Here is a 25,195-nt window from a genome sequence, read left to right on the forward strand (position 1 = left end):
GAGGATGAAGGGAGTATGTATGTTTGTGTTAATAAAGCACCATTATTTCTTTTCTTTGGAAGGGAAGTTTAAAGCATCCAAACTGTTTTAAGTGATTTGAGAAAGTTTGTGGATTGTGATAACTATAAAGTCTCCTGCTTCCTGCTTTCCTCGCCCCTACAAGTGTTCATGGTATTAGTCTACCAGCTACATGGCAAGTATCAAAGCATTATGGATGGTGTGTAAGAGACCTGTTTGTCTCAGGAAAGTGTAGCAGCTTGCAAGATGCAGTCACTGCAGGATGCAAGTAGGAGGTAAACCGCTGCTCTTACAACTGCAAGTTGTCATTAAATCTTGGGTTCCCTCATGTGCCTGAGGAAGTCTGGAGCAGAAGGGAACAAGATCCAGATCTTGAGCGATTTAACCTTGTACAGTAACTGTTCTCTTGGTGTTAAGTGGGAAAGCAGCAAATACAATGAAACTACCTTAAAAAGCCAGTGCCACCACAGAGCTACCCATTATATTATCTCTAATATGATCAGCCTGGTCTTTTGTATTAGTTTTCTAGTCTATAGATTTTTAAAACTTTAATTGATTGGACTCTAGCTGGTATTTTGTAAAGGGCCTTTTCAATTTTCTAGCTTTCATTTTTAATGTTAGAAACAGTTATTTTGACATTCAGTTTTTGTAGGAAGATTAATTTTTAAGTTCACCCTATGTGCTCTGTTACAAACCTTCCAAGGCTTGCACTCAAGTTGAAAACTTCATCTGGTTTCTCTATCATGCTGGTACTGAAAAATCTTTTCTTATAGCTTCTCATAGATTCGACAAGGTTTCATAGTGTGGAAGCTGAACTTGGTTTGTCTATTATTGTCTGACTTTTTGAGTTAGAGTATGGCTTTTTTGGATGGGTCAGGGAAGAAAAAGTTTCCAGTCAGAGATTCTGCAGTGAGAATAAACCAAGCCATGCAACTTCCACATCTCAACAGTGAAGATACTGGTCTAGGATTTTTAGCAGATACTTGAATCTATAACAAATTTTGCCATCTTCTTTCAAGTTAAAATTGAGCAAGGAGAAGAAACTCAAGTCTTGTCTGTTAGGAAAGATGACTCCTCTGCCCTCAGATAAATGATCCTGTACTCTATGAATTCATATATTAACTTCTGAAGTTGTAACACAAATAATAAGAGGCGTCCTTGGGTATAGGTCTGTTTTTATTTTTTTTGGTTCATTCACTAGGAATTGAGAAGGCTTCTGAAGAAGGAAGACAAACCTCTTCTTATGATGTTCTATGCCCCATGTAAGTAACCCAGCATGTCCTGTCATGTCACTCTTCCTTCTCCACTGAGAGATGTCCTAATCTGACTAGAAGCCTCAGCTGTGCTTTGCTAATACCATCTTGTCCCGCCTTTATAATTCAGCTCCTTATGTTGTTCTGCCTGTTTGTCCTCAGTTTTCCCCTAGTTGCCCATTGCTTGTACCCTAGTCTTGCCTTTTTCTCGTGATGATGACTCTTGCTCATTGTTCTTTCAAGCAGCTGCTTTCTGTAATTTCTTTACCCGTTGTCCTTTCTATATTTGTGTCGTACAAAACAGAAACACTGTATGCTGAGTGCATAAGTGTTAATTCATCTGTCTGAGAGTGCCTAGCCCTCTGGCCTGTACGGAGCTGTAAGTGCAAATGAGTATTGCAGATGCATTTTACTTATGCAGTTTGGGCCATAGCATAAGACAAGCTGGTTCCACACAAGCGAAAGATCTCTGGAGGAAACCATGGAGTTGAAAAAAAACCCAAAATATTTGTTCTTCTAAACTGCAGGCAGAGGGAACAGTGCAGTGGTCAGGAGCAGGAATATCTTTCCTACTTCATCCAGGAGGTAACCTGGGTGTTCCTACTCACATTGGCAGGAGTAACTTGAACACAAGTAGGATTTCATGGTGGGGGGCGGAGCAGGAAGGAAAGAGAAGAGCACATTGGAGTAATTGCATTTCTTTTGTGACCTTGACCTTGTATTGCTGCTATCTTGTCATTGCATTCGCCACTCGTACCTTAATTTTGCAGATTTACAAATGCTTTTTTGTGTTTCCTGGTATGTGAGAGGCTTTCCAGCTCTTCAGAACAAGGTAGAGTTGCACCGGAGTTGTTGCTCAGATGGGGAAAGCAGGGGAGCCATGAGAAAGGAATGAACATATGACCTAAGCTAGAAAAGCTTCCCAGCACTGCCCTGATAGGGAAATTGATGTTAGGCACCACTAGCAATTTTCTGGCTGATGCTCTTTAAAATGGTGTCTCATGGCAGCGTTTTCTGGTGTTTCTCAGTGTATTTTCTCTTGTAATTACTGCCTGAAATGCCATTCTACCTTTTGAATCTCATCTGAATACTGCCAAGATCACCAAAATTGCCCAAGACTTAGTTTGATGCATCACGAAGAGAATGTTTTTTCTTTCAATTAAATTAGCTGCAGCTCTGTGCCTTCAGACTCTGCAGCAGGATGGTCCTGTGTGGACTGGCATGGTGCGTGGTTATTCCCAGTCGCTGCTGCCTTAGCATCAGTGGGAGACGATAGGCCTGCTCTGCCTGTAAATCACCCCTTCAGGGAGAGTTCAGCTGCAGAGTGCTTTCACAGTTTACCTTTTTCATGAATAATTGTTTTCTACAATTGAGTCTCTTCCTCAAATGTGCCTTATCTAACCCTTTGTTCTCTTTGAACCCTTCCCCCAGAAACCCTCCTCCTTCCAGTTTCTCTTCATTTGAAGTAGCAAAACACCTGCTAGTCTTCAGTGCTGTAATACTTTTACTGCTTTCTAAACTGCTGTGAAGGAAGCCTACTTGTAATTTTTTTTTTCTCCCCTCTGATTTCACAACTCTTAACTCATCTTTTATTTAACACATCAGACCTTCTGACTTGGTTCTTGTCCAATTTTTCTTTTCTTACTCCTGTTACTGGAGACAGAATACATCCAGCAGTTGCATTAAAATACTGGCTTTGGGCAGCTGAAGTTACTGGTTACATACAGGTGTTACCTTTCATAACTGGGAGCAGCAAATCAAGGCTGGTCACTAAAGGAAATTCTGCTTTTCTTTACTTGTAAGGGGTGACTCAGGGAGGTCTTTGGCACAAGAGGACATCAGAGGATTTGTCTGGGAAGCTATGGAGAAGACAGCTGCATTATTCCTTTGCTTTTTTGGAAGCAGGGGCTTTAGATTTATTGTGGCAGATTCATAGGAAATGGGCTCTTTCGTTACGTATCAGTGTAGAGGAAGATGAAAGCGACTGCAAACTTACATGTAGTTTCTTTAATATTTCAGGAATGCTTGGTCTGGGTAAAACAACTCAGAGCAAAGGCATGCTTTCCTTAGAAGATATTACCTGCCATTTGGAGACCATTCACTGTACTTTCAGACCTATATTATAAAGTCAGACAGCACTAAAGATGAAAAATTAGGTATACTTACAGGCATTCAGATTTATTTGTAGTTAACTCTGTCAAAGAAGACTCCTGCAGGAGACAATCTTGGTTTGGCAACAAAAAGGAGCAGTTTATAACATCATTGAAAACAGGGCTTTAAAAATAGAGGTGTTAACTTGTGGAAAAGCTAATGTGTGTTTAATTAAGCTCCCCCTTTTGACACAAAATACAAGAAGAAAGAACAGAAGAAAACTAGTTTTTTGAGGTTACTCTTTTATGCCTGCACAGGGATGTGTGTGGCTTGACAGCATCCTGAAGAGTATAACCCAGAAATGCATGGGCAGGAGAGGTTGCACTGAAGTGGGTTTGGGAGTAATGAGTTTGAGGCAGTAGCAGAGCTGGGAATGGCAGGACTGTAGGGCTGATGGCTGGGTGTAGGAAGCTGGTATGTGCCTGTGCTCCAGAAGGGAGTCCAGGGAGTGGTAAGAGGTTGAAGAAGGAAAGAGAGGGAGATCTATAGCTGGGAGAGTTCGGGGCCTGAGGCTGCTGAAGAGAGAAGAAACAGAGGATCCACAAGATGGTGTTAACAGCTCGTATCTCCTGATGTCTGTCCAGTGGTGTGGATGAAGCTGCAAGACATCAGCGGACCTCAAATGAGTGGTCCATGCCCACCAAGAAATTGTCATTTTGACCAGCACTGATTTAACAACCTCACTGGCAATTTGAGCAGAGAGATCAGAAGTGGAAAGACTGCAGAAACAAGAGCTCTCTTAGAGGATGTTCCTCCAGGCATGCTGATGTGATCCTAAACCAGTGGCTGCAAAATCTGTTCCTCCTTTCTGGAATTTACTTTCAAAATTCTTGTCTCTTCACTGGAACAAAAATTTTGACTACTGTCCCGTGGTGGACCCAAGAGTTTCCACAATAAGTGTCTGGAGTGCTTGGGCACAGCTTCCTTCCTTTCATGCTGTCTGCACTCCTGCCTCTTCCCATGTGCATGCACGTATTTTACTTGGCAGGGGTGAAATCTGCTGCTTACAGGGTGATTTACTACTAATCTGCTTAACACTCCAGAGCGTCACCAAACAGCTCTTGGTACACTCCAACTATATGTCAGTGGTCTTCCTTACTCGCCGTTTGTCTTTTCCTCAGCACATAAAGCTATTGTATCTTACAAGGGCTGTTGCTGCTTCTGAGTTATGTCTTCTCAATTAACAGAGCACTGTTTTAACTTTTGATGTCTGTTTAATGTGTTTAGGAAATGCTTCTCAAATTAATTTCAAAGACTTGTTAAGCTAGGATGGACCTGAAGTACCTCCCCCTGTCCCTTGAAGACCAGAAATGCACAAAGCTTTTTTGTTTGAGTTCACAAGCATGACATCTTCCATTGACTTTTGATATGTGAGTTTCATCTTATGTTCCCTTCTGGGCTCAGCTCAGAGCCTGGGGAATATAAGATAGTGTTACTCTTTCCGAAACTGGGATGAGAAAAGAGTATGAAAATGAATAACTTGAAAAACATGCAAAATTAGCAGTGTGTAATGAGTAATATTCTTAGAAACTAATAATCTAATAATTATTTAATGAAACATAAAGAATTTTGTTCTAAAATTTTTTTAATATAAAACCATGTTGTTTCATATGGTTTGGAACATAGATCCTTTAGAACAGGCTGAATTGTTGGCATATTACTTACACAATTTCTTTTTTATCAGGGTGTGGTGTTTGTAAGAGAATGATGCCATCTTATCAGCAGGCAGCCACAGAACTGAAGGGTAAATATGTAAGTGAGAAGATAAGATTTATATGAAATTTAAAAAATCCTTTTAATGCACTTTTTTTTTTAGTATTTAAAACCACAACTATTTATTGAAGTGGAGAGTTTTTAAGCAAGTTGAAACAAAACAGAAATGAATGACTCTGTTCCAGATCCCGTCAGGATTCTCTTCTTGGTTTTTATTCTTTTTAAAACTTTGGAGAATGAGGTGTTAACTCACTTGCCCTTTAGATCCAGTGTAGTTCTTGCTATGGAAAAACAGGCTCTGACACTATGTAGGTTTATGTTTAGCCTCTAATTTGTGTGTCTGTAGTCCTTTTGAGCTCATTTTGGTAAAGATAAAAAAATGTTTGCCATAATGGGTTTGATCAGCTTTTTGGCCTGATATTTCATAGCAGGGTCAGGGATGGATGCCTTTATAGTAATAATTAATCCACTTTTTTAGTGGAGAATCAGTGTCATGGGAGGGGGGGGTTTCCCTATGTTAGCTACTGATTGTCCTCCTAGCCAATAAGCATAAGCATTAATAAAATCTTACAGTTTTACTATAGCTCTGTCAACAAAGTTAGCATTCATACCGGATTGAAATGAAGGTAAGTTTTGACTGTAGTAAAATCCATCCACAACAGTCAAAATAATTTAATTGCCTGTTTGTACTAATAAGGCGTATTGATGTCTCAAAGCAAGTCAAAGGCACTTCTCTAGTTAAGGTTTTATAATGTGCTTAATGTATAATTTATATGATACCAATAACACATGGCTGACAAAGAAATAGGATTGTTGTTTCATGGCTTTAGTTGGCTTTGGTCTGATCCTACCTGTTGGATCATTCACTGCTGAGTTTACAGGCTTCCTCCAGAGAGGCAGCACGTGGTGAGGCAAAGATGAAGCACTGCTCTTCATCGCTAGGGCAGCTCTGGCCATTGCTGCTCATAAGCACCGAGTGCTGTCAGACTTTCTATGTTTTCCCAACTAGTTGTTTCTCGGAAGTGTTTTCTCTAAATCCCTGTTTGTTTAGGGCTGAAATGAGTGGAAGTTGTTCAGATTCATTTAGGAGACTAGCCAGACAGCACTCTAATGCCATCTCGCCTTGGTGGAGCATGTGCTGTGGTCTTTGGGTAGTCACTCCTGTCTTGCACAGTGGGTACATTGCGAGGTGTGGGGTGGGCAGGAATTAGGAATGTAAAGAATCACCTGCAGAGGTAGTGCCAGAGAGAAGGCGTGCTGCAGAGCGCTATGTTCTCCTGCAGTTATCCTTTCCTTGTCCATGTGCAGCTTTTATTAAATTCAGACCGGAGAATTTAGACTCCAGATCTCTTCTAGTTTATTTCCTGCCTCACTTGGAAGTGGTTTCTGTAGATCCAGACTAATCCTGCGCAGCTGAGTGACAGGGCTGTGACACAGCTCTGAGACTGACAGTGCCTGTGTTCGATGCAGCTCAGGTCAGGGGTGCGTTTTGCACTGAAGTGTTTTTAGTGCAGGATCAGTTCAGAGGAAAGTCCAGTTACGCCACTGCCACACTGCCACATGTGTCTTTCACAAAAATCAGTTTGTTCATCTAAATTTGACCTAATTAGCTTCCGGAGTGGGATGTGTACACAGTTTGCCATCTCTAAACTTAACTGCACTGTATCCATCATAAATTATCCACGGGGTACCGTAGAGCAGTGTTGACCTCCAGATCAGACTTTGCTGGAAAGTTTATGATTGGTTTGGATGAACTGAAGGGTTTGGCCTTTTAATCTGACCTGTCATTAGCTGTCAGGATGTGCGAGGCTCAAAAGCGCTTATTGCTATTATATAGCAGGAAAATGAAATACAGTATTGCCTATTTAATAGGTCATAAAAATGAAAAGGTGAACTGTACCTGTTGCTGGTTGTTGTGTTCTCTTGGAACTGTTTGTTTCTTGTCCTGGTACTGTTACAGGAAGGCAAGGTGGCATTTTTAGTGTTACATTCGGTTTAGATCTTACAATTCCATTACACCCAGTGCAGAAGGAAAAAAGGGGCTCCGAATCAGAAGAGGATGGCTTATTTTATCCTTGGCACGAGAGATTCCTGTGGTTGGTGGATAGGGTGGGCTCTGGCAAGTGACTCGGAGGTGAATTATGGGCCCAGTGCAGGGAGGAACTGGTGGTCAACAAAGCACTTCAGCATCTCCTTAATGCCCATGGACTTCATGAGTGTGCCGGAATGGTTTACTCGGTAAAGACCAGCTTCAGTGTGCGCTTAAGTGCTTTCTTCCTTTGGTGCTTGTCTTTTTTTTGGTAAACACATGAGACTTGATGTGTTTGAGAATATATACTTGAAAACCATCAAGTTCCTATGCTTGTTTCAGCTATCAAATAAAGGAAGCCTTTGTTTAACCTGATCATTACACTTGGCTCTAGGAAGGCTTCAAGTGGTAGTGCAAGGTATGAATTTTGGAGCAATCCCATCAAGAAAACTGTGAAGCAAGGGAGGGGTCACAGGAGAACAGGAACAGTCAGAAGCCCAGAGGACATGGCCAGCTAGGAAAAGTTCAGAGTCAGTTTAGGTTATAGGTAACTTGATAGAGAGCAGATAAGTGGTGAAATATGTCAAATGTCACTGCAGAGGTGAAAGGAATAAACTGATCTTCGCATCGTCTATGGCTATTACAAGAGGTAATGGACTTCAATTGAAGTCAGGGTCGGTCAGTCATTTGCTAAAAGCAAATTAGCTAAACATCTGGCACAAACAACCTAGGTATAGAGGGAGGATCCTGGCTTTGGGTAGTAGGTGTATTTTGATGGTCCTTGACAGCCTGATATTACATAATTCTGTCATTATAGGCCAGCTAGAGCTGTTACTTTTGTCATTAAAAATTAATCCCATTGTAATAGGCTTTTTGATAATTATGCTTCATACTATGTATGAATACCAGAATGAATCCAAGTTACTGACTTGTATCAATCGTTGCAGGCTGGGTGGACGCAGTGAAATTGTAGCAGAGTATCTGAAATGGCCAGGAATGCCCATTTAAGACCTAGGAAATCCTCTGAAAGTTCATAGCAAACATGAAATCTGGTAGACTGGTGTTTATGAGGGCATTAGTTAATGAACCTGGTTGTCGCTTTATAAAGCAGCCACTGTGTCTTGATCCTATTGCATTTACTTACCCTCAAGTGGTGACACAGAGGATAAAGGAAGGGGAGAACTGGGTCTAGATAATATCATATGAATTACGTGAGTCTGGTTGTTGGAACTACAAGGAGAATTCAAAGAAAGAGACTTGGCCTGCCAGTATAAACCCTATTTCTGTACTCTTCTCACTTAGCTTTCCTTTATCCTTTCTCAGGATAGGGGAGAGAAAACAAAGTATCTTTTTGTGACTTTCCAGCACATTCTTAGAAAAGGTTGACCTTCAAACGAGGATTTTCTGCTTTAAGATTTATGTCATGCTGGCTCTGAGCACATTTGGTTGGTCTGTGCAGTTTGCTGCAGTCAGGAACCTGGTATTAAATTCTGATGTGGTATTTCAGCTGGAAGGAGAAAATCCTGTTTTTGAAGGGGGAAGGAGGAGGGGTTTGGATTAAGACCTTGCTGCTGAAATGATTTAAGCTATCAGTGCCATTAAACTAAGTTAATCATGAAGTGGTATCTCAGCAACTCACAGGTTGCAGGTTTGACAGCAGAATGACCTCTGTATGAATCCTATGCCCACAGAAACCCAGAATCAGTCCCATCTTCAAATTTTCAGGTCAGAAATTTTTGAAGACAATTGGACAGGGCACAGGGTAAGTTGCAGGGCACAGGATAAGTTGTAGAAGCCCTGACCTGAAGCTCGGGGTGAAGGGCCCTTAAGATGGAAGATGGATTGGGACAGAGGTAAGGGAAGGGAAGGAGAGGCTTTTTGTTTCACTTGCTAGTCTGAAAAGCTACTATGCTTCTGTGCCCCTTTTGATATCTGTAGGACAAGGTTAATTCTTAATTCTCATTACACCCTACCAATCAGGTTAGTTAACATATTTAAAGCATGTAAATGCCATGTGGTATTTCCTGGGCTCATGGAAATAGGGTATGTTTTACTTTCACATCAAAGTAATGCTGATTTCCCCTTGCCATTCAGTAAGTGTATTTTTGAACTGGGATAATGCCAGTGCTTGGTTGGTTAGAGCTTCTGGACATTAGCTGAGATTGTAAATTCATTGCTGGAGTTGAAACCAGAGAGATGAGGATGGAACTTCTTGTGTCTGAGCTAATGTTTGGATGCAAACTAAGCCATGTACTTGCAGAAGAAGAAAAAAGAAATCTAGTTAGGCTTGTAGCTTAAAATCCAAATATGCAAAGAAGAGCACAAGTGGTATGATTGAGAGCATTCCCTTTAGGTATTTCTGCTAGTGGGTGAATAAAAAGAAAGAGACACTTCCGGGGCAAGGAGGAGGTGACAAGCTGATTGGCATGTACTTTCTGTGGTCTAGACTCAAATATTGCTCTGTTTCCCCCTTGCACAAATTCAGAAAAACTTCACTGCCTTTTACAGAGATCCCCTTGCTTTACTGCAACATGAATGAAATCAGAATCTGCCCACAGCTAAGTTGTTTTTACTTAACTCTTTTAAAAAAGTTGTAATGTTCCTGCTATATTGTAAGGATCAATATGATTATGCTCTGTCTTTTCAGGTTCTTGCGGGGATGAATGTTTACTCTGCTGAATTTGAAAGGATAAAGGAAGAATACAATGTCCGGGGATATCCTACAATCTGCTATTTTGAGTCAGTTATGTTTTGCTACTACTTTAGAAATCATCATACACTCAACTATAATTGCATATTCTTATCTTCCAGGGCAAGGACTAAACCTTGTTTTGTTGCTTTAACAGGAAAGGAAAGTTCCTGTTCCACTTTGAGAACTATGGTGCTACTGCGGCAGATATAGCAGAGTGGCTGAAAAAGTAAGGCATTGAACTTCATGCACTCCACCTTTTATGTACTCTTCATTATTTACAGAATGTAATGGTTTAGGAACAGCCATCTTTCCCTCATTCCCTCTGCTCAGAAGAGCAAACAAAACTACCCCGCTGAGATTGGCTAAACTAGTACAGAGAGATTGCCTAATGTTTGGTTTTTAGCATGCATGCCTTGCATTTCACAATTGCATTTTGTCTGTAATAGGAGACTGTCTGTGGACCAAAAATAAATGCAGATGCACAGATCTCAGCTTCATTAAAAATGCCAACTTAAATTTCCAGCGATCTTGGGTGCCTGAACTTAATACCTTGCAAAAGATCTGACTTCTGTTGTTTATTAAAAATGTATATATCAAGTGTGCAGTTCTCATTGGTTCTTCAGCCTTTAGCTGGAGCCTTTCAAGTGTCTCACAGAGCCAAACTGGAGATCAAGGCACTCTGGATTGCTAGTCATTTTTGCAAAGTCTGTGTTTCCTGTCATGACATGAAGTGGTGTAGAAAGCATCTTGTTCTACCTAAAGAGAGCTATTTGCAGTCATAAATATTATGAGGGCTGAATGAGCCTATAGGCCTAGCAGTTGAGACAGGGAGACAGAAAAAGTGTGTGTGTGTATAGTTGCTCTTCAGCTGATGCAAATCAGCACATTGTCAGTGAAGCCGATAGAGCGGCTGGAGAGAGCTGAGATAGTCTGGTGATGGAGAAATACCGTTAGCAGTTAGCCCCAGCTCTTGGGCGTTATGTCATCTTTGTAACCCTCCCTTGTTTGCTGCAGCCACAGAAATAATCTTGAAATGAAGCTAATAAAAGGAAACAAATGCATGGGAAGGAACAGACAGTTGCAAACTATTGTGATAATATGATTTAGCAAAATTGGCTCAGAATACATGTGTTTTACTGTACCAGTGGGGCTATGCTGAGGATGTGTGTGGTTGCAGGTAGCCCAGGGTCTTCAGCAGTGGTAGGCTAGGTGTTATAGGATTGGGAACCCACGAATGAAACGACAGCAGCGTTCCTGTTAGCAGCAGGAGATACAAACACTGCAGGCAAGTACTGCCCAGTGGATCAAAGAGGAGGAATTTAGCCATAGTCTTTAAGCCTCATTTAGTCCGTTAAGCCTTCAGATATAAATGATCAAGATGGCAACTCCAGCAATGCTGAGATGATTAGCCCTTGGAGCAAGGATATGACTTCATCACCTGCACTTTATTATGCTTTGCAGTTTTGCAAGGATGTGGTTCTCTCTTGGCTACCACATATGAAACATTAGATGTTTGGGCTGGGTTTTTTAGCCCTGTCTGCCCACATAGTATCCAGATAATCCCTGTAATATGCAGTGCCTTTGTATCAGAGCTGTGACAGCAAGTGAACACAACAGCTACTGGAGGCAAAGCAGAACAGCTGCAAGCTCTTTCCAATGATAATCTCTGCTAACAAGCCACTGTGGGCTTTGGCTGGTATTTCAGCAGTCCAGAGGTAAAGACAGCTGTTTGTCCTCACTTAGTGTTAGTGCATGCTTATTAGTTTCCCAAAAGATGATCTGAGCAGTAGCCGCCTTGCCCCTTTTTTGTATAACAAGTACAACTTTTAAGGAAACCATGTTGAGAAATTATGCATACTTGGATTTTGTCGGTAATTATGTTGCAATTAAAACCGTACATGGGGTAAATCTGCTACATGCATAATATTATATTACTCTGAGGAATCTGCAGTACAAGTAGTCAAATGGTATGGCAAGAGCTTTAGGAAAGCCAAAGAGTGTAATTAGATAGCTGCAGGGTGTATAGGCTGTATTTCAGAGTAGTGTAACATTAAAATTGTGTCAGGAAGTTACTTGGATGCGAGACGTTGCTCTGTGGAGCAGGGGCATGGCAGTGCCACAGTGTATATGGCAGCCCATTGTGAGGAAAGCCAGTGCATTTTTATACTGTGCGTGCATGTGCTGTCATAACAGATTCTTGAAAGAGAATCCAGCAGATATTGAGCTGTATGAAATGACCTATTTTTTGTGTACACACTGCAGAAAAGCAACTGTTTTCTCTTCCCTCTCCCCCTTCTCTGTTTTTTCCCCTCTAAATGTTACTGGTAGAGTGCTGAAAGTGGTTGATCTATGCTAATTTTTGGGGGAGGGCATGATATAACTTAATTACAGTTAGAATTATTTCAGTTATTGAAAGGATGTTTTCCATGTTCTTTCCTCTCAGAATAAGAGCTGCTAGTTTGGAGGGCTCCAACACCTTTTCTTTTACTACTTACTGAAGGTGCTTCTTTCTTATGCTGAAGTGTGCTAATGCATCAGTCTTATGGATACTTAACCTTTCTTATCTTCCTAATAGGCACTGGCTACTATCTTACTGAGTTTCAGATGTTTTCATAAGGCAATGGAGAGAAACCGTCATACAGCCTTACTCCAACACACAGCATTGTTAACATGAGAGATGCTATCTTGTACATACCACAATTCTTTCTGTTTTTTCTTTTTTTCCTTTTTTTTTTTTCTAAATCTGATACACAGCTGTATTAGCCTAGGTGGTAGGCAAGCCAGACAGCTTCTTGCTGCCTTCAATAGCTGCTTAGTTTGTCTTGCTGTTTTTATAAACTCCTCTCGGGCCCTTCCTTAGCACCAGCTACTCAGTTAAATCAAGAACTTGTTCTCTGTTCTTAATTGAATTAGCTCTTGATAACTCTTCCAGAGTTCTGTCATTCTATTTTTGGTCTTCAGGCGTTGGATGTGCCTTGTCTCTGTTTTAAATGACATTTTAGATTTTGCTTGTTACTTCCTCCAGGCCTTGAGGTGCTTCTTACCAACTCCTGTGTAGGCTTATTAGCATGCACAGCATTTTAAATTGGGCCATTTGAATAAACATCCTGTGCCCTGCTTTACTAATTCCTTACTGAAATAGGTCATGCCAGGCCCTGCTAAACACAGCGTTCTCCCAGTGCTTTGTAGCCACTGTGTCCGTGTTCATCATGCTCTGACTACTCAACCCCAACTCCCCTTCCAAATTCATTAAGTGTCATGATGTTTTCTGGAAAGCCTTCGCTCTGCCAGGATACCTGCAGATTATGGCTCTTTTACAGGCTTGGCAACAAGCAAACTGATTATCTGCTAAACTTCTTAGACAGTAGGCTTGTGGACGGGGACCTGCTTCTTTTTCTCTCTTGGCTGCTTGGCCGAGTGCACCTCCAGTCTTTGCTTTGATTTTGTTTCTTGGTTCGTTTATCACATAAGCAGCAGCAGAGGTGTGCATCACAGTTTTGCATAGATTGCTTAATATTCTTGGATCATACCCATTGCTTACATCAACAGAATTTGCTATCTGAATCTGTGTATCTTTCTACTGCTTTTTTTATCAAATTAGGCTTTCAGCCTAGAAATGAGCAAGGCAGGATAAATGAGTTATTATCCGTTTGCCATTCCTTTTTCTAGGCAGCTAACACAATAATACATTTAATCAAAAATAGTAAATCTGCTTTCACCAGAGATGGGGTCACATCCAGACCTGTACTTTGCCAAAAAATTTGGGAAATTTTGGGGGTATTTAGAACTCATTACTGCCACTGGCAAGGATAAAATAGCTTCAAAGTCTGGCTCCAAATGTTCATATGTTTGGGTGTCCTTTATGTGAACACTGCTTTAATAAATAAAATGTCAATTAGCATAGTTTATTTCATATCTGCCAAATTCTCTTTTTCATGTACATTAATAAAAGCCAAGAACAATTGTTTAGCGGGATGATGAACACTGAACTGGTCCAGAGGAGCTTGGGTTCAGTTTCCAGATTTGCCACAGATTTGCCTTTGAGCTCTGGCTCTGATCCGTCAAAGATGGCTAAACTCAAGTGCAATCATAGTGAAGTCTGTAGAACATGTCAGTTATCTTCTAGGTTAAGCATGCAGTTGAGTAGCTTTGCTGAATTATGTCCACGAGCCCACTGCCAAGTGAGGACGTAAAGATGCTTCCTCAGGTCACAGGGTTGTTCAGGGTAAACCCGTATATTCCTGGAGAAATGGTCTGCATAGCTAGCTTGTGGTCCCAACAAGGCAGCTCCTCCTTTCTCTGTCAGCCCTAATCATGCTGTTGGTATTCAAGGTGACTGGTTAGATTGGCTGTTGCTGCTCACTACTTTTTTCTTTCATTTGCAATGGCTCCTGTGAACTACAAAGTGTGAATGCTGTGAAAAAGGGAGCATCCTGCTGAGGAAGGTAAAAGAGTAACAGAAGATGCATCTGATTTCTGTAATGTAATACCCAAGCAGTCTGGTTATCTCCTCGCTCCATCCCCTTCCATTGCTGATCTGTCCTCATTGAGCTTCTTGGGGACTTTTTTTATTCCTCCTCTAGTTTTATCTGAGTTTCAGTGCTTATGAGTTCTGGGTGGGTACAATTGTGGAAGTTGTTCAGTAGGGTTAGTGTGTCATACATATATGGACATCTGCACAAAGTGATTCCTTGCAGTCCAACTTGCCAAAATGACTGCTTAGCACCAGAGAGCTGCTTCTAAGCTGTGTCTGTTTGTCTTGTAGCCCACAGGCACCTCAGCCACAGGCTCCAGAGACTCCTTGGGCAGATGAAGAAAATGTAGTTTATCACCTGACTGATGAGGACTTCGACAAGTTTATAAAAGATCATTCATCTGTGCTAGTGATGTTCCATGCACCATGTGAGTTTGGTCTTTTTCTATTATTCTGTACCCTGAGCCAAATGCTTGCTAACAAAACCAATGATGATTGTCTGTGGAGGTTTCACAGAGCCGTGAACTCAAAGTCCAGGCTTTTCTTGTTTGTGACGATTGTTAAATACACAAGGCATGAAATATTTGTGAAGTTGCTGACTTGAAGCTTAGGACAGAGATGTGCTTCTGGAAGTGACACTTTGTAGGGTGAGTCAAAACATAACTGAAGAGTGTAATGATGCTTAAATAGTCTGAGGACTCATCATTTTACAGCACGATTTCCTATTTTCAGCTCGTGTTCTGTGTTGTTTGCTTTCAAAGCAGAACTCTGATTGAGCAACTCAACCTGAGAACTGTTTGCTCCTGAGTCCTTGCTCATGGCTGCTGATGTGTCATTTTGAGCATTTTCACTCCTGTGACACGGTTTGTTCTCTGGCAGTGGTAAGGGGTGATGGTGATTACATATTGTGCTGAAGTATGTCAAAACTTGATCTAAGTTCAGAAAAGTCCCCAGGACTTTTGAAAACTAATGCAGAGCTGGTAGTGGTACTGTTTGGCTGAGAATGCATTGGGCTGATTTTTTTTTTTTTGACTTGAGGTTTTAGCTTGAGCAATAAAATGCAGCAGGTTGCCTTCAGAAAGCTGTTCCAGCCACGTCGTCCTCCTGTACGCTCTTGGGTAGAAGAGTGCGTTAACCACTTAGTTCACTTAGGATGTAACTTGTTTCAGCTACATAGCTGGTTCTACCAATTCTTTGTGTCTGCGATGGAAAGTTCAGGCTCAAATCTGCTATGTTGGGTGATACACAGCTTCTGCCGCCTTTCGCCGCTGTGCTGGCAGTTGCACTTGGGTGAGATGTTCATCTCCATGGGCATAGATTTGAAGGTTAGGGCTCTGGAGGCAGGCTGTGTGCTCACAGCTGAACAACGGAGGGTCTTGGCACAGAGGCTGAAGTCCTGCTTTCCTTTAAACCAGCAGCAGTTAGCTCCAAAACGCCTTTTTTGAAGGTCTGCTTATAAGACTCATTTGAAAAACATACCATAATGAATTTCTTTTGCCCAATCAAATACCTAGGGATTTGATCCCCTGAGGCAGGTGGCTGACTGCTGTTTTGTCACTGTGTTCGCTGGATTATTTGTACTAATAAAAGTGGGACTGGAGATTAACTCCTGGTCTGAAAACCAAAACACAAGTAGCAGAACTGATGAAGCCTGGTTTGCTCAGGAGTTATCCTTCATTGCCCAAATCCTTCCTTCCCCAGATTTCCATGCACCCCAGTGTGCAAGTGACAGCATGGGCTGCTGCTCCTTGGGAGCTGTACGCTTGCTGGTTTCGCTGAACAACTGCTGCCAAACAGAAACGTAACTGCCGTATTTCCTTCCTTTCCCTCTCTGTGCACAATGGCTTGGGATAAGTGTCCTTTCTCTCTAGCCCCAGATTTCTGTATATTTACAGAGATTTAGTTGTATTTAAAAGCTTTGCCATTTTTTGAGTTTGTAAATGGGCAAAGGAGTCCAGTCATGTTTGGAAGGAAGAAGAGAGGGAAGAAATGGACAGTTGGCCCTGCAAACCTTATTCCTTTAAGAAGTCAGATTAAAAATAGATGAATACACACCTACAATCAAATTTTATAGTAAATTCAAGTTATTTATAAATCTGAGCAGCGGTCTCTTCAGTTTTTATTTTTTTAATATTTTCTAAAACACAAGTAATACAATTTTGGGGGTAATGATATTATGTGACCTAGATGAGGGACATTTCCAGCTACGTATGTTTTGTACTGAGGGGTATTCTGTGCTAAGGTACAGCAGTACTTCGGCAAATGCTGTTTTAGAAGTAAATCAAATGCCTGAATTGGGCTGTTGCAATCTCCTGATAACATGTTCCTGCTGCTCAGAATTGGGATAAAGAATGTTCCTTGCCAGAACAACTCCATTTTAAGTACAACTTGAATATTTGGGGCATTTTATTTACATTCAGGTGGTAGTGGTATGCCTACGTGCAGAATCCAGCTTGTACATGTGTAAAAGTCTGTGTTAGTAAGAATCCTCTCAGGGCATCCTCAGCAGAGAGTGTAAGGCTTGCAAACTAATTAACGACAGACAACTATCATAAACAGTTATCTCCATGATTAAAAGATCTTCTCCTAGCACTTTTTAAATGTGCTAATGGAGTCACCTTATGAATATTAGGAGGTAAATTACTCCAGTAAAAGAAGCAGTAAAAACAGAGGACATCTTACTTGTTTTAACCTTGGTAGCTTAGGATGAGAAAGTTTTTTCTAAAAATTATGTATTAATAAAAAAAATTGTTGAAACAGATGTACAAAATAAGCCCAGAACGAAGGATATTCTTCTGTGTGATTAAGAATAAGCAAGGGGATTTCAACACTGGCCTGGAATTAGCAAGTACTTAAAACCCTGTGTTGCCATGCAGCGTACATGACTTGGGATATTTTCTAGCGTACTATCCATCTTGTGTTCATGAGAAGTTCTTTTACTAGAGGGGGGAACTACTTCAGTGATGCTTTAATTGCATAGTCAGATGGCCAATGCATTAGTAGAGTGTAGTATTGAAAGATGTGTTGGGAATTGTAAGCTTTTTATCTGCACCCTGCCCACCTACACAGACCCCCCACCCCTGCTGAGTGCTGCAGATACAGCTGAACCAAACACATCCCTGGTAAGTACCTGTGAACTGCAGAATTAGGCACTGTGATAAATGTGGCCAATTGGGTCTCCATGCCTGTGGCTACTAATGATCATCCCTGTGGACCACACTATAATTATTTACAATCAGTTGCACTTACTAGCCCAATTAAAGGCGTCACAGCATTTTGTGTTAAGTGCAGCCTAGCATAACTAGGTTCAACTAGGGCAGCTACGTGGAATTTAAATACATCAGGAAGGTCTGCAGCGTGCAACTTGCACCTCTTGCTGTCAGAGACCTTATACCTTTACTGCAATAATTTAGCACAACCATTAAACAGAAGATGTGCTGGTTCCAGTCGTTACTGCCAGCCCTGAGAAACGTGGGTGAGTGTGGGTGGGCAGGAGTTCATCCTGCTTTTGTTTTGCAGGTCACTAGGGGCATGAAGCAGGATTTTTAACCTTCTGAAACTCCGTTGTAAAGCCCTTAAGAGGATGTTCAATAAATCTGAATATTTAGCATAGGTAAACAGTGACCCAACCAGCCAGGAGTCTGAAAGCACTCTCTCTCCCCAGCCATCTGTGAAGGGTGTGCAGTGTCGTGCTCCTTAGTCAAGCACTTTACTGAAATTTCATAATTGCTGGTGGTGAGTGTAGTGTTATCCTGAATATATCCAGACTGGAGTCTTGCAGACATCTGAAGTGTTTTTTCTCTGTGTTGCTGTTGGACCCAAAACCTTCAGTTATGAATTGAGATCTCCTGCACTATACAAAAGAACAAATGAATGTCCCTTTCCCCCAAAGGTTTTGGAGTTTTTGCTTGGGTTGATCATATTTGCTAACATGAGATAGCACAGTTATGTTAGTGGGCCTATTTCCGAGTCTGTAACAGAAGATGTATTGCACCAACCAAAGCTATTTCTGTACCATAACATAAAGACACCTGTGCTCCTTATGATAGTCTTCTAGCAATGAGAATAAAGACTACATGTCTTTATGTGCTTCTTGATATCTGTGCCTACAGCTGATCGATTTATTTAGGTGCCCAAGACAACAGCTGAGTTCTGAATGTCTCTAAATATGGGTTATGCTGCCAGTCAAGTGTTGTTAAATGCTTTAGCAATATGGGGACTCGCTGGGACTTAAAATGCTCCTGAGTCACTTGAGCACAAAAAAGCCCTGTTTGTGTTTTCAGTTTCCCCATCAAACTGTTTGGGAGTCAAATGCAATTTTAAAAATTATTCTGTCTGAAATATTTGCCAAATTAGTGCAGGTTGCAGTCTTTCTGACTCAATTTTCTCTAATAAAAACCCCATGAATTGCCCTTTCTACGTTTTTCACAGCATTGTTCTCCAAAGCACATCTCAGATTCTTGCATAAAATAAACCTAACCAAGTTGCTGATAAGTCAATTCAAATGCTACTGAAAGGTGTTTAAAGTCTAGGATTGAAATTAAAGTCAATTCAGAAATGGGTTCTGAAAGTGTCTGCTTTTCATGCAGAGGAGTTACTTTTCATTATGTTTTGTTAACACAAATGACATTGCTAACATTTTAAAGTGTACCCGTTCTTGCAGCCTCATGCAGAATAATGTCCTGGTGCCACCATAAACTGTATGTAGCCTCTCTCTGTACGTTCAGCAAGCACAGATCTGAGTAGTCTCTGATGCTAATTAGTGGTGATCGTCAGTCACCTCTGATGGTTGCTTGGGGTTGCTTTTCCTCCATCTCATGCCCCATTAGCCATAGTGAAGTCTGTGGTCCAGTACTGGTGCCAGAGGTAACAGGGTAAAAAGGCGCTTTGGCTGTACTGTTAGTGTGAGTGTGCCTTTGTTTTTTAAAGGATTAAACTGTTAAAATGTTTTTCCTGCAACATTTCTTCCTTGTATGTGAACTTAAATTTGTCTTAAACCTGTCTTCTTCCCAACCTTCTTCATAGTACTTCTTCAGAGACTTTATATAAGCTGTAGTTGCAGGACTTAAGGTTAGAAAAAATGCCAATACCCTTTGTGGGATGTTGGAGCCATCACGGTTTTCCACCCTTGATAAGGAGGGAAGGCAGGGTAAATGCAGCTTCCTCCCCCTGCCAATTTGTTCTTGGAAACTGCTTTGGAGATACAGCCCTGATATATCTTTCTTGCTCCCTCCAATGGAAGGGAGGGCAAAAATAAATCTTGAGATGATAAAATGTCCTATAGTTTTGATGTGTTGTTGAAATGTCCGTGAAATTCCTTTCCTGTCCTCAGATATTTTCTCTCCCTTTATAAACCAACCCCATAAATTACGCAGTTGATGCTTTCCAAAGCCAACTATTCAGCTGTGCAAGTTTTTAATTGCACAGGGAGCTGTTTCATCAATTTAGTTTTGAAAAACAGCGTTTCACACCCTTCACTCCTTCCCTCCTCCCTCTGGTGCATTAAACCCCAAGGTTTTAAGCCACTTTGTGGACTCATTATTAAGAATGCCAACCAATTAGCCCAGTACAAGATGAAGGCCTCCAGCTTCTAACCAAGCAATGGACTTGGATCTCTCCCTGCCAGCGCACCATCATTGGTTTCAGTAGACTTGTTTTTGTTTCTTACTGCTGCATGTGGTGAGATTAGGATGTAGGAATCTATTGCTCACTTTATATTTAAAGTAAAGCAAATCCAAAATGTGCGCACAAAATAAAATCTGGTTTTTTTCTAACTGGGTTTTACAACTATAAATAAATAAGTCTCCCTTTCAGACCCCCACTGGTTCCCTATGAAAGCTCCTTGTGAAAGCAGGCTACCATTGCAGTGGGTGCTAATTGGTACGTCTGTTGGCAGCCTCAACAGAAAGGCCACGAGTTGAAAAGGCTGAAGAATTAATTTACTGTGCAGCCTGAAAAAATAGCCTTTCTAGCACAGGTCAGCAGCAGCCTAACATTGGCAGCCCATGATATATAAATAAATCCTTAAGTTTTTCCATGTTAATTCATGATTCAGTCAAGGATATTTTTTTTAAAATGTAAACCAATGCACTTGCACAAGTGGAGGTTGCAGGCTTGTGGGTTATCCAAACAACAAGCAGCACTGAATATAGAATGGATGGAAATAGCCTTTAATTTTTGTCCCTGTTGTATCTGACATCTGTGATTTTTAAAATAAAATGTTGGCTGTGCTCAGTGGCTATGTAGAGAGCTTTTGGCATCTGCATTCAGATACACAGCCTCCAGGATAAAGACAAAAGGTAGGTAGCTGGGAAGCTGTTCTTATTAGACCTGTGCTAGGAACCCTCTTAATTTATTTGACATCATCTAGTGGTAGCTCTTCATAAGAAGCTTCTGCTTGTCTCTGTTGATGGTATCAGTTTAGTTCAGGTGGAAAATACTCTTTCATCACTAAAGGTCTGCCTTTGAGCTTCAGCCTTGGCACCAGCCAGATCAGGTGTTTTGAAGAGAAGCCGTACATCTGTCTGGTGTCCTCATGGAGGGGTCTCAGGTAGCTTCCCAGGAGGAGCATCAGCAGCTGCAGTAATAGCATATACTCTAGTGTTCCTCCACATCTGCACTCTGCCATTGTTTCCGCTTGTATAATGTTGATCAGTCCTTCATTGAAGATAACTGTGTGTGAGAAGAGCTAATTGAAAGCCAGAAGCTACAAAGAAGAGCCATGTTTTCAAAAGGCACTTCGGTTGTGTGAAATGGCAGGGAGTTGGAAGCCAAAAACTTGGCAGGATGTAGCCCTTGGTCCAGGGTTTGCTTTAGAGTTTCCTGAAAGGTCTTTATAAGCTTTGACAATCCAACCTGACGAATGAACTCTGCTTTTTAAATTGGACTTTCCGTACAGGCAATACTTAAGAAACAATTGTGCCTGTTATTCAGTGATGCTGTAGTCAGAAAAAAACGAAGGCAAGCTGTTCTGTGCTGCCTTGGCTGCAGCCTGAAAGGATTACTGGAAGCCTGTAGTGTGTAAGGCAGGTCGTGTGTTTTTAACATTTGGAAGCTTGGCAGATGCCATATCCACGTGATATAGCTGTGTATGCTGGTCCATAGGACAATACACAAGGAGGCATCCATTGCTTGCTGTGGGATCAATCTTGTTCCTACTAAACCCTGCGAAAATGTTCACCTTGCTCTTGGAGTAATTAGAGAAAGCTTTGAACAAGGCAAACTTTCTGGACCGTTATGTAGGCCATAGGCAGTATCTAGCTCTTTTGTGTTTCTTGGTAAAACAGTGCAGATGGCAGGATGGGCTGTTTCAATGCCCCGATCACTGAAAGATTGAATTGTACAAGGGCACCGGGATGGTGAATGTTGCTGTTTAAGAGTCTAGACAGACGGATGAAGAGATCTGTTTCAGTTTCAGCATCGCGTTTCCTGACTCTCTATGTCCCTTAGGTGCCTAACTTTAACATTGCCTTAGCGCATTTTTAATGAAACGTATAATAAAATGTTTCCCTGGATGGTTGTAAATTGTGCTGACTTTCTGTTCATCGTATGTATGTACTTTCTAGCGGTACGTTACGGGCAGGCTCCTGGAACAGATATATTCTTCCTATAAGCTAGTTAGAAACAGATAAATTCTTGGCTCCTGAATCTGCTTCCACTGAAGTGAACAAGTTCTGACTGTTGGTTTCAGGGAGGAGGAGGACTGGGGCACTCAGACTAGTTTCATCAATATTTGAAAGCATGTAAGTCTACAACAGGATGTTGCTTGATATTACATATATTTGAATATCACCAAAAATCTGAGGGAGTGTAAACACTTAAGTGCAACGACCTGCCTCATTAGACTAATTCCAGCAATGATTTTCAGTGGAGATTAATCACACATTAAAACAGGAGTTCTTGGAAAAATGGAGAAGCTGACATGGATTTTTCCTTTAATGACCATCCCACTTACGTTTCTTGAGGTTTTAAAAATAAAAATCAATATGGGTTTTTAGTGGTACTTAATATAAATAGGAATGTGGAGAGTATAAAAACGCTAATAACTAGCTTGTGCAGTAAAACTTGATAGGATACCTAATGAAAAGGGTGAAGACAGTAATGACTGAGTCCATTGTCTCCTTTGGGTTGGTCTTTTGATACTAGAGCACACAGTTCATATAAGATTATTGTCCTTTTGAAGCAGTTTGTGCTCTTTGAGCAGGGTAAAGTCATAAAAAAGGATGATCCAGTGATAAAAGCGATAGCCTTGGCCTGGAGATGTAAAAGTTTAGTTCCTTGCCTGGCTTTGATTTGTACAGTCATGACCCAAGTTGCTAAATATTTATATCGGTTTCCAATCTGTGGAGATAACATTTCACCTTGCATGGGAGTTTTATCTAGCGAGCCACATCCAGACTGCAAGATGCTCCAGTATTGCAAGAATTGGGTTACGAAAGACACATGAACGTTGCAAAGTCTTGATTAACATGAAGGAAGCAGGATTTTGCCTTCGGCATTCCCTGGCTTGTGGCAGACAATCAGGTTTTTGGCCCCCAAGTTGAGAAAAACCCATCTGCCACTGGGTGAGCACGCAGCTCAGACAAGATTATCGCAGCTAGAATTGATGACTTGCAGCCTGGTTACTGCCCATGCCGGGACTTGAAGGGAGGAGCCTTGGCTTGCTCTGGTTCAGCTTCGTAAGAGAAAGAGGGGCAAACCCAGACTTTTGGGGTTTTCATGGTTACTCTGCTGTCAGGCTGGATCTTGACTTGCTCTGTGCCATGGTGCCATTGTGGGGGACACGGTGTGTACTTTGAATAACTTAGTTGCTAGCAGTTGTGGGTATCGAGGGCGGTATTCAGGACAGTATTAAAGGAGGAAAGAAAGGAGCTGAACTGCAGATACTTGGGTTTTGTGAAATTTGGGGGATTTGTTCAAAATGCATCACTGTATGGTCGCCTCCAATAGGGAGAAATTAGCTTCAATATTAAAGACGACATTTGTGAAGGCTATTCCAATTAGAAAAAAAAAAAATCTTCCTGTGAATGTATGGCAGGTGATGTGAAGGGAACATTAGTTTCTTTCGGGATTTGCTGCCTCATTTCTCACATTACTATTGCCTTCCCTCTCTCCTAACAAGCCCTTGACGCCTGAGACTATTGCAGAGGAGTAGCTGTGGCTGCCGGGGGCCGAGGGGCAGCTGAGAGGTGACAGCTGAAGGGAGACTCGCCCCATTCTCCCTTTCTCTGGGTATCTCTTGTAGATTATTTACTTATTCAGAGTGGTCTTTTAAAAGACTTCTGTAACTTTAGCTGTGAAAGTCCACGTTTGAGTGTGTGAGTTGGGTGACTGTCCTCCTGCAAGCTTGACTCCAGTGTATGTGTAAGCCCTTAACAGTCTCATGGCAAGTTCTCGTAGGAGTGAAGCATAACTTATTTTTATAGGTTTACTTTGCTTGCCTCTAATGATGGGTTAACAGTAGGAATTAGCTTTAAGAATTAAGCACCAGGTTTATTTCTTCTGAAATAAATTAATTTCCTTGCCTGGATAAGCTTAATATACAGTGCAGGGCGCTCATTTGGAAAGTGCCTTACAGTATTTCTGCTACTTGAATCATTACCAGTAGAGTTTTCATTATCAAGTTTATCTTCCTAAATACTTTTTGGCTTCCATTTTTATTATCCTGTGGAAGGTAGAGAACTTATTTAAAGGGCAAATAATGAACAGAGAAACCTACAGTGAAAGATTGCTTGCTTGCCTGTCTGCTCCTTGTGCCCTTTCAGATGGTGAGTCGGCAAGTGATGCTGTCTTTCCAAGTTACTAATAAATGAACCCATTGCTTTGATACTGGGGCATTGTGCTGATGGTGGAGGTTTGTCTTCTGGGGCCCTGACTGCTTGTGGTTAGCGAGCATCGCAGCACACTTCTCCTAAGTAGGTGAATGTGTCTCAGCTGGTAACCACTTTTGCTCTGATTTTGGACAAAACCTGTGTATTCTGCATAGTATCCCTTCCCAATACTTGACTTTTATATGTATCTTCACAGTAACAGCCAATGTCACCATTGCTTTTAAAATCCCTGCCCCATAAGCTTAAGTGCTTCGGGATGTACCTTTCTTAGGAAGATCTCTTTGCATTGTATCCCTTTTGCTGATGTTTTATATACAAATTGCATCCTAGGAAATCATTTGCTTGCTATGCTGTTTTCCTGAGCTGGACATTCAAAGCTATTTCATCTAACCTCTGTTCTCTGGCATTTTCATTGCTAAATCTGAAGTATAAAGTCGTCTTCCATAGTGGGGTAAGAGTGTGAAAGAAAGCAGTGCAACTTCTCTTCCCTCCCTAAGGCGAAATCTTGTTGATCATCTGGCAATGGAGGGGGCGGGGTGGGGTGGTGTCTTTTTTGGATGTGGAATAATTATGGTTTAATTGAGAAGAAAACCTTCTGGTGGTATTTTTCATAAACTCTCAACAATTTCACCTTAAGGCAACCATGCTGTTGTCTCTCTTTCACATTTCAATAGGAGAAGATTAATTTTCAACACCTACTCAGGGCCACGTTCCTCCAAGCTGGTGTAGGAAGTGTAATTTATATCTCTTGATGCCAGCTGATCCACCTTCCTTCACTACTTCTCCCACCCAAGAGAGATGGTAGGAGGCACCATCGTCTCCCAACACTGATTTCTACCAGTTGCACCATATAGTTTTGACTAAGGGGATATATACATGTAGCGTAATCTCCAATAGCTGGAAGCTGAAACCAGATTTGGAATGGAAATAAGGAACAATGTGATATTTTTTTGTTTGTTTTTAGTTTATTTTAAATAAAGATGGTGATTAGCTTAAAGATAGTTCCTGGACCTGTGCTGGGGTCCGTGCTGTTGC

General features: G+C 41.3%; 1 protein-coding gene across 3 annotated transcripts in view; it reads left to right on the forward strand.

Moving 5' to 3' along the window:
- Positions 1-25,195, forward strand: part of PDIA5 (protein disulfide isomerase family A member 5) — a 103,127-nt gene that overhangs the window by 37,686 nt on the left and 40,246 nt on the right. For all 3 annotated transcript variants that reach the window (XM_049804079.1, XM_049804076.1, XM_049804077.1), the window contains exons 7-11: positions 1,220-1,280; positions 5,107-5,174; positions 9,812-9,903; positions 10,011-10,082; positions 14,622-14,758. In XM_049804079.1, coding sequence (XP_049660036.1) covers positions 1,220-1,280; positions 5,107-5,174; positions 9,812-9,903; positions 10,011-10,082; positions 14,622-14,758 — 430 coding nt within the window. The remainder of the gene's footprint in view (positions 1-1,219; positions 1,281-5,106; positions 5,175-9,811; positions 9,904-10,010; positions 10,083-14,621; positions 14,759-25,195) is intronic.

This window comes from Accipiter gentilis, chromosome 1, assembly GCF_929443795.1.
Source record: "Accipiter gentilis chromosome 1, bAccGen1.1, whole genome shotgun sequence".
Lineage (NCBI taxonomy): Eukaryota > Metazoa > Chordata > Aves > Accipitriformes > Accipitridae > Astur > Astur gentilis.